Source organism: Camellia sinensis, chromosome 8 (assembly GCF_055761805.1).
Source record: "Camellia sinensis isolate YWXY chromosome 8, ASM5576180v1, whole genome shotgun sequence".
In the NCBI taxonomy this organism is placed as follows: Eukaryota; Viridiplantae; Streptophyta; class Magnoliopsida; order Ericales; family Theaceae; genus Camellia; species Camellia sinensis.
Window position 1 is genome coordinate 149,123,284 of NC_138968.1, and position 10,631 is coordinate 149,133,914.

Sequence of the window (10,631 nt, forward strand, 5' to 3'; positions counted from 1 at the left end):
TCAATTTTTGAAAATACTTGTGAACCCTGTAACTGATCAAACAAGTCATCAATGCAAGGTAAAAGATATTTATTCTTTATTATTACCTTGTTTAATTCACTGTAGTCAATACATAGGCACAAGGTTCCATCTTTCTTTTTCACAAATAATACCGGTGCACCCCATGGTGAAGTACTTGGTCGAATCGACCCTTTGTCAAGTAAGTCTTGCAATTGTTCTTTCAGTTCTTTCATTTCAACAGTAGCCATTCTGTAAGGGGTTTTTGAGATAGGCTGAGTGCCTGGTACAACATCAATAGTAAACTTTATCTCCCTGTCAACCAATTCTTCTGGAAATTCATCTGGGAATAAATCCGAAAACTCGCTAACAATAGAGATACTGCTCAATTCAACATTCACAGATTGTTTAGACAATACACAACATAAGTAACCCTGGCACCCTTTCCTGATTAATTTATATGCTTTCATTGCCGATATTAAATAAGGTGGAGGCATTACTCTATTACCCACAAACACAATTTCTTCCTGTCCCGGTGGTCTAAATACAACTCATTTCGTTACACAATCGATGGTGGCACAGTATTTAGATAACCAGTCCATGCCCAGAATTATATCAAAATGTCTGAAGTCCATGGGTAACAGATCTACATATAAAGTAGCATTCCCACTATGCATATCGCAAAATCGACACATAGATGTACACAACACAGATTCCCTGGATAGAGCAAATACACATAACTAATATGACAATAATTCTAGGGGTCTACTCAATCTAGATGCAAATGTATAAGTTACAAATGAGTGCATTGATTCAGAGTCAATTAACACAAATGCATCCTGATTACATATAGAGATAGTAACTGAGACGACGGCTTCTGCGTTCCGTTTATCACTCGGAACGAGTGCAAAGACTTTTCCTTGCCTCACGGTGTCTCCGGTGGTAGTAGGTCTCATAGTGTTTCCCGGTTTTAGGATCGATGCAGTTGAGCTAGCAGTTAACTTCCCACTGTTTTGATTACAATCCCTGGCCATATGCCTTGTTTTACCACACTTAAAACAGGCCCCTGATACACGGTAGTAAACCCTGCGATGTCTTTTACCACATTGGTTGCACATTGGAGACATATCTCTGGAAGAATTTGAAGTGCTTGAGGAGCTCGTATTCTGTTTCTTTGAAAGCCTTTTCTTTGAAAAGAAGCCATGTCTCTTACTTTTCTAATCAGCTGATGATTTGCTCTGCCTGGATATGTTAGCTTCTAATATTCTGGCCTGGTCTAACACATTAATATAGGTTTCCAGCTTTAATACATTCACCTTCTCTAAGATATCATCTCGAAGACCTCCTTCAAAGTGTCTCGCTTTCTTATAGTCGGTATCGACCATGTGTGGTGCAAATCTGGCAAATTCAGTAAACTTAGCCTCGTACTCGGCTACTGTCATGCTGTTTTGCTTAAGTTCCATGAACTCTGATACTTTCCTGTCACGAACACATTGCGAAAAGTGTTTGTCATAGAAAATTTCCAAGAATCGTGCCCAGCCAATATCTTTATTGCTTTCACGCATCAACATCCACCACCTTCTTGTTTCATCTTCTAGTGTAAAGGTGGCTAGCAATACTTTCTGCGTTTCTAGGCAAGAAAACACTTCAAACAATTTCTCTATGCCAAGAACCCACGCTTCAGCCTTTAATGGATCCAATTCTCCATGAAACTGTGGTGGTTTCATTTTCTTAAACTCTTTCGTGAAAGCTATTGTTCGATCATCATTCTGTAGATCTTGTACAGGCGATACTGAAGGTGGAGGCGGAGGGTGTATCTGTTGCCACTGTTGTTGTTGCCTCAATGTTTCTGCCATATCCTATATTAATCTTTTCATCCTATCCATTCTAGCAGTAGATGACTTCTCTAATTCATCACCTCTTGTTCTCACTATTATTTTATTAAACTTGCATTATTCTTTATACAAAAATGTTTACAAGTATGCATCTACAATAGAGCATACATATTCAAGTAAGTTACAATGCAAGCAAATCACAAAACACATAGCACATAGTCATTTATTTCGAAACATTTAAACATATTTCAATGTCTTCAAGTTCATACTTATCGCATGAATTCATCCTAGATCTTTTCTAGATGTTTATTGCTCATTTGGATGAGTGTGTGAGTTATTAACTCGTGTTCTGATACCACTCTGTCATGACCCGAACCCGTCCTTATGGATTAAGGTCATAACCGGCCAGTAATCATGAGATTACCTACAGCCTCAAACCTGATTAAGCATGTCTCAGAAGAAACAAAGGGGCCAAAACGGAAGCAGAGTTAAAATTTGTGTCCAATGAGCTGTGCTTATATGGCATAGCAACATTATTCCAAAAACATATCATAATAACTCACACATATAAGCAAACTTAACATTTTGTACATCCAGAAACTTCAAACATATAGTCAGCCAAACCAAAGTTTATATACATGGGTGATCCAACGTATTCACCAAGGTAGCAAAAGGAGTAAACAAAAGAACAAAACAAAGTCGCGTACGTGAGACGTTCAAGCTAACTCCACAAAACTTAACTTCCTCTCACATTCTTCACTGAGACTTGGTTTAGACATCTTTTTGCTCACCTACATACATATAAATGAGAGTAAACGAAAGCCCAGTGAATAATATCAAAATAAAGAAGTTACATGAATGAAATTCGTAATAGACATATCAAACGGCCTCAGGTCCAAACATATAAAAAATGGTGAGCTTAAGTGTGAATAGGCCTATTTATATGCTTGCCTAATCAACCTTGATTAAAGCTAATTAATTTTGTCTATTTCAATCAATTTAATCTAATTATTTCGGTCCGAATCAATTTTTAATTAAATTTCTCCATAGGCTCTAAAAATCACGCTAATCACAATGGTGCAAACAATTTCAGTTTCTGTAACCTCTACAGTCTTCAATTTTCAAATTATAACAGTAAGTTGAACAGATTTTCCTACGGTGAACAGATAGAAATTCAAAAACACATATAATCATACAAATGACACTTAAAATCACATCAAACACATAATCACAATCATAAATAAGATTAATTAACATAACACATGACAATGATATCACACATATACTGTATTGTGTGATAAGAGTTAATTAGTTGACAAGTTATTAAGTACAAAATTGATATACTTTGTGTCTCGCATGAGATTTTAGTCTCATTTTATAAGGTAGTGATGAGTTATTCTAACTCTAATCATGTTAACAGCAGGTCTATTCATTTTTCATTTTTCATCTTTACTTTTCCTTTTTTATTTGTTATTTTTCAAAATTTATAATTTATCAAGGCTCCTTCCAATAAAGAGATTTCTTGTGTATGAAATGAGATTTCTATTCTATTTATGTGCTAAGAGTTAATCATTTGACAAGATATTTGATATTAAAAAAACATGTCTTATATGGAATCCATGTCTTATATAGTGCTATAGTAAGAATGAGTTACCTAGCTCTAATCATGTGGTAGGGTGCTTGTTTTTTTTTTTTTTTTTGGTTTACTAAGAGTTAACAAACACTTTAGTACTAAAAAGATATGTTGGGTCTCTCATGGGATTTTGTTCCATATGGTGAGGTCGCCTTCACTTTTTTTAATTTAAAATTAAAGAGACAAGACATACCTTGTGTTTCACACAGTATAATCAGTTGAGAAGTTAGGTATTTATTACTAAAGAGATATATTTTGTGTCTCGCATAGCATAAGACCTACTTATAATGTATAGTAGCATTAAATTATATTTGCACTCTTGTTGTAGGGTAGGGAGAAATTTAAACAAGAAGATAAAGGAGAAATGAGAGAGAATCTAGTCACATTATGTATAATATATGCAATATTTTCTTGAAATTAATTATTATATTATTATTATTATTATTATTTATTTTTGGTGTGCCATGCCAGAGAAGACAACCACAACTATGTAGAGGCTCAAATACCGCTTCGCAGAAATTTGATGTTCAATTAGCGCATGTCATGAACACATGCTTTGTAAACAAGTCTTCCGTTGAATTCGACTAACAAACAAACATTACGATTGTATTTAGATAATGAATTTAGATAGGGATTTAAAATAAAATAAAAAAAGAAAAGAAAAAAGATGAATGAAATATTTATATTTAAATTGATAAAATTAAAAAATTAAGGTTTATTTTGTTAAAAAAGATTTTTTTTTCTCAAAAGAAAAAAAAAGAGAAATTGATAGTAATTTTTTGTTGTTGTTGTAATATTTAGGGAAATTTCTAGAAATTTATGCTCTTTAAAGATAAATTTTACAAAGAAATTTTAGTCTTCATTGAAATTCCTTAATAATATTATTAAGGGATTTTAATTAATAAGAAAAAATATATTAGATCTCGCCTACTATCCAAAGTTAGAGGGATGTTTTACTAATTTTCTTTTTCTTTTTTTTTAAATTAGAAATATATGATTGAATTGAAATTAAACATTTTATAAATAGTCTAATTTAGTAAAGATTAGTTTCATGAAATAAATTATGCGAAAAAATTTCTATATCGCCATACATTGGGTATTTTAACTAAGAGTGAATTTTTGAAATGGCACATTAACACAATAAAAATCAAACACATATTGAATAGCTACAACACAATAATACAAAAAATAAAGGGGATTTGGTCAAAATTCCATCATAATAAAATTTTAATGTATTAATGATAAGCATAAAAAGTTTTTTCTTGAAAAGTTCAGTACACACCACTATTACCCAAATATTCTTAGTGTCTAATTTACTATTAATTTACTATTTAAAACTTCAAAATTATATAACTTTTGATTTAAATATTGATTTTTAATAAAATTAATATTTTTAGAATCTTCTTATTAAGATTTATCAAACAAGATCTAAATTAATTATAAAATTCTTAAAATAAAAAATAAAATTACCATCGTAATTTTTTTTTTGATCGATGAAAGTCAATTGTTAGTTGTTAGATTAGCACCAATGAGAATTAGCCTCCCCACCTTATACAAAGCACTAAGTGTGTACTCCCTTAATTCAAATGCCCCCCTAAGGAATGTTGAACCCATGACCTTTTCCTAAGAATTAAGCCCTTAAGAAAGTTATGGTGGCCAACTAGATTACGCCTAGTTGGTTAAAAATTATCATTATAATTGATGTAAACAGTAAAATTTTACAGTTGACGTTAGTTTCAAAAAAAAAAAAAAATTACATTTTTTAAAATAAAAAAAATCTCAGCCAATATGCATCTTATTTAAGAGAATTCTAAAAGTATTAATTTTATTAAAAATTAATATATAAATAAAAAAATAATATCACTTTAAAGTTTAAAATATAAAAATAATTACCAAAGACAAAATTAACTATAAAAAACACAGGAAACATATTTGTTTGACAAAGACGCTTCTTCTCCAGGAAGTTTACAAATTAAAAATGTTTAACATGTCCTGACTTGAAATGGGACCCATGAAGGAGTTTTAGCCAAAAATATCAAAAATAAATAGATTGGATTAATGTTAACAAAAATGCTAGAGGCCCCAAAAATTCTACTAAAAATTTTACCAAATGTCTCACATGGGTGTGGGACCTACATGGGACCCACATTGTGTGGGTTTCACACCCATGTGAGACATTTGGTAAAACTTTTAATAAAATATTTGGGATATCTAGCATTAGCGATCCTAACATAAACTTGAAATGACCAGTTTACCTTGACATCTGCACCAACACAACCTTTGTCGGCTTGGCTATGAACCAGTCTTGAAGAGAGTGCCGGCCCCATCTGATATTTTATTTAAAATGATTTAAATAGTTATATTTATTAATTTTTTTTATAAAAAGATGTATAAAAAAATAAATAGGTGATATAATCTAAATAAATATATTTATTTAATTTATATCAAACAATATCTTAAAAAATACATTTTTTTTTTTTTTTGGTCTCAATGATATTACTGTCCCTTATTTAACCAAAAAAAAAAAAATTGATATTACGGTCCCATGTTGTGGGTTAGCGAGCGACAAACTATGCTTATCGTAATGTAGGAAGTGCATTTCTTCTTGCTTTTTCTTCTAATCCTTTTGATTATTTAGGAGTTAATCATTTAGGAATAGTTTGGGATGATCTAAATAAATGTATTTTTTGACTTTTTATGAAATATGAATTGAATTTAAAATGATGTGTTAGAGAGGTGATATGACTTAAATAGGATAGTGAATTTTTAACTTTTTGATTTTTTTAGATCATGCCAAACAAAGCCTTAATAAGACATCTCGTAAAATAGATATATTTCATATCCCATAAGAGCATAAGGCTTTTTGGTTTGGAAAATAGGTTGGCTTTTTTATTTTTTAATTTTTTTTAACTATTTTAATTTAGGGTTAAAAAATTTAGTTTGGGAAGGGCTTTGAGTTTTTTTGACTTTTTTGTGAGACAAAGAATGTAATGATTATGGGTTGAATATGATATTTTGTCTTATTAGATTAAAAAGCCTATTTTTTTTTTTGTGACTATTTTAGTAAAAAAAAAAGCTCCAAACCCTCTTCCCAAACATAATCAGAGTTGCTAAATTCATAATTTTACAAGAGTAGAACAAAAATAGCGTGAATTACATTAACAGTCTTTATAATTTGGAGTTTATATTATTTTGGTCATTAATTTTTTAATTCTGACATATTTAATCATGAATTTTGAATCTTCTTTTAAATAAGGACAATTGAGGATACCATTATTCAATTTCAAGAGTAAGAGCAAAGTCATCAATTTGATAAAATATAAATTAATTTGACAAAAATAAATGTGAAAAAAATATTTTTTAATTTTTAAAAATTATTTCTACCCACCAAATAAAATTATGTAAAATTGATAAATCCTTTATGCATTTCTTTATTTTACCAAATTAATTTTTATTATGTGTTTGAATAATGATCATGTAATGTGTGGTTGTTAGACTTTTAATATGTAATCAATATATTTAATAATGATATCAAAGTTGTTGCTATATTTTAGTTTTGGAAAAATAAAAACTAATTTAATGAAAATAAAAACAACTATTCATTACATGATCATCCTCCAAACATATAATAAAAATTAATTTGGTAAAAAAAAATTAAATGTTTAAAAGATTTATTAATTTTATATAATTTTATCTTTGGTAGGTAGAAATAATTTTTAAAAATTCAAAAATATTTTTTTGACATTTGTTTTTGTCAAATTAGCTTATATTTTATCAAATTGACGGTTTTTCTCTTGAAATTGAGTAATGACATCTTCAATTAGCCTTATTTGAAACAAGATTCAAAATTTAAGGTCAAATGTGTTACAATTGAAAAGTCAGAGACTAAAGTGACACAAACTTCAAACTATAAGGACAGTTAGTGTAATTTGCCTAGAAAAATATGTTTTAAAAAACAACTGTCAAATTTAACAAATGTCAAAACTTGTGTGGCAGCGGCCATATCTGCCACTTTTGCAAAAGGAACACAGAAATTGGTGTATTCGGACGACCAGCTGGACCTCTGGCCGGACACACTAATTTCTGTGCCAAAATGACAAAAATGGTAGCTAAACCATTGGAGTATGATTCTGTGTGTTTAGTATATTTTTAAAATTTTAAGCAAATTTTTTTTAACGTTTTTAAATGCAAAAATATTTTTAAAATTAATAAATAAACAAAAATACAAAAAATATATTAAATTTTAATATTTTTTTTAAATATTTTTTGATATTTATTGAATTTTTTAAAGATTTGTTTCATAAATATTATACTTTTAAATTGTATTTATACTAAGTGTGCCTAAAAATTAAAAAAAAATTAATTAAAATATTAAAAAATTCATTAAAAACATTAACATACAAATAATTAAAAAGTAAATTTTTTTAAAAACTATTTTTTAAAAATCGAAACCAAATAAGTTGATCATTGTTTTTCATCTAGTTTTTACTATTTATTGACAATGGCAATACCATTCTAATATTTTCTACTCAAGATATTCTAATTAGATTTAAATATCAGTGTTAATAAAATTAATTATTTGATAAGACATCTGATATATTTCTCACATGGGATCTTTGTCCTTTATGGTATAGCAGTGATGATTTACTCTTGCTCAAATTGGGTGCTACCCCCCCCCCCCCCCCCCCTCTGGGATCTTTGTCCTTTATGGTATAGCAGTGATGATTTACTCTTGCTCAAATTGGGTGCTAACCCCCCCCCCCCCCCGCCCCCACACACACACACACACACACACACATCTCTTTTTACTTATTTTGACATATTTTGACAATTTAGAGATAACCGATTAACAAGAGGTATGGAATTTGTTTGTCATGATCTATTGTGATATATTTTTTATTATAATATATTTTCTTTTAAAATGGTTTATTAGATTTGAATTCTTTGGTGATTATCAATTTTATATTGCACTTATGAGATTAAATTCAGAACTGCGGGAGTCCAAACTGTAAGACTTCTTTCAAACTTCCAAAAGGGGAGCGCGAAAAAGCCGAACTACAGTTTCTGGCGACTCTGTTGAGGATTTAGAGAACTTAACTCGAACTCATGATATGAAATTTTATCTATACTTATGTGTTTTTTTGCATTTACATTTGCATTGGTGCGCTTAAGTCACTGTGTTTACCATCTGCTATTCCTGGACGATTTGTTGGAGACTTGCTTAGAAAAGCTTGCCAGAAGGTTGACCGGTCGCGAGCTCTGCCACGATGGGAACACAACCCTTGGATCTGGACTACCACTGTACCGTTTGATCCTCCTTTCACTTCTCGGTGTTAGGTGTGAGAGATATATTAGGTAGTCTTGCTGAGGTACCCTTTCTGACCATTTGGCCTAGTTGCATATTGAAAGCCATAGAGACTGTTCCAAACTAGGACATGATACTTACCCGAATACAAGATTGTGTGAAACCACTTTGTTTGAATAATGAATCCTAGCTCTTGACGAAACTAGGACAGGGTAACTGTACCCCTTCATAGGGGTGTTTTAGTTCTCACTTAACTATTATGTGCTTTTAGAGTGAAACTCTACAGGAACGTACATATCAGTTGCAAATTTGGGTATCAGATTTGGGAGAAAAAGTCAGTGTTGAGTGCAGTTCTACAACTTTTGATTACAACTGTGTGTTGTTCACATCTGAGCTGAGGTGATGTGCGGTTTTTGATTTTTGTTTTCCTTTTGCTTTATTTCTTTTTGCAAGGTAGTTTATCACAATTACTTCGGACAGTTCGGTTACCCCCCCAAGCACTCTAGACCCGTGTGAGGAAACTTTACAGATCCGGGAATCTTGTTAGGGGACAGCCTGTGTTTGCTTCGCTCCCACCGGTTACGAGACGGAGAAGAGTTAGGCATAATTCACCAGTCCAACAGTCACCTTTTATTTCACCTACACCCAGTCAGGCTCAATCTTCTACTTCCACTCCAGTAAGAGATTATTCGCCAGTTCCGATGGCTCAATATCCCCCGGTTAGCATGGAAGACTTGTTTCGTCATCTCCAGCAAACCATTGAAACCATGCAGTAAGATGCTGCCCGCCAAGCTAAAGTTACAGCCCATCAAGCTGAGGTGATAAACAGGCTACAGCAACAGCAACCATATTCGGCAGTAGCTTTTGATTCTCATGCACCTCCCGTGGGTATCCCAATACCCGGAATTACTGTAAATGCCCAGGCTGAGAATGTGGGCAATCCAATAGATCCCATCCCACCACAAGTCTCCAAGGCACCAGTGTACCAAACTGAGGTGCCGTTTGAATTTGAAGTTGACCCGACTGTACTGAAGGTCAACAAGCTGGAAAAACTTCTCAAACGGGCACAGGGTGTGAACTCAATTCCTGACATCGAAGATGGATACACCGACTCCGCAGTAACTTTGCCAAACCGGTTTAAGATGCCACACATAGATCGATTTGATGGCTTTGGAGCCCCCATGATCCATCTTCGACTATTCTCAAACATTCTGTGGCCGATAGGCCTCACCAGACTTCAAAAGCTATCACTTTTTGGCCGGACCCTGTTAGATATAGCGACTATTTGGTATGCAAAGTTGGAAGACTCTGTGAAGCGGAGTTGAGAGGAAATAGCTGAGGCCTTCATCGTATAGTACTCCTATAATACTCAGATTGAGGTTACAACCCGAGATCTCGAGGCAACCCGTCAGGAGCCAAATAAGGGATTCTCAGATTTTGTAACAAGGTGAAGGGCTAAGGCTTCAATGATGACAACTAGGCCGTCAAAGAAGGATCAAATCAGAATGATGGTCCGCAATTTACAAGGGAAATTATAACAAAAGATGATAGTCTTGCTGTTGTTTACATTCACTGAGCTCCACAAGATAAGGGTTCAGATTAAGGATACAATGAAACAAGGGTTGATAACCGATGAGAAGGAGCAGCCTAAGAGGCCTTTTACACGCAGTTCCAATATAACCACGAGTGGAAGCACAACTACACGGCCATCTAATGTGAACGTAGTCACCACTACAGTCAAAACCGCCAACCCTTTCGCCAATACAAATCCACAAACCTCAAATAACCAAGCTTGAACTAAAAAGGTCTTTACCCTGCTCTATATGCCTTTATCCTAAGCCCTGAGGGTGCTAATCAAAAA

General features: G+C 32.5%; 1 protein-coding gene across 1 annotated transcript; it reads right to left on the minus strand.

The window, feature by feature from the left end:
• Window positions 1–1,214: 1,214 nt before the first annotated feature.
• LOC145798178 (uncharacterized) lies at window positions 1,215–1,853 on the minus strand. Its single transcript, XM_082885664.1, has one exon. It carries the CDS (start codon window positions 1,851–1,853, stop codon window positions 1,215–1,217), a length of 639 nt encoding a protein of 212 aa, XP_082741790.1.
• Window positions 1,854–10,631: the final 8,778 nt, after the last annotated feature.

Bases quoted from the DNA above. Each gene is read 5' to 3' on its own strand.
- LOC145798178 (XM_082885664.1), bottom strand. From the start codon at position 1,853: ATGGCAGAAACATTGAGGCAACAACAACAGTGGCAACAGATACACCCT.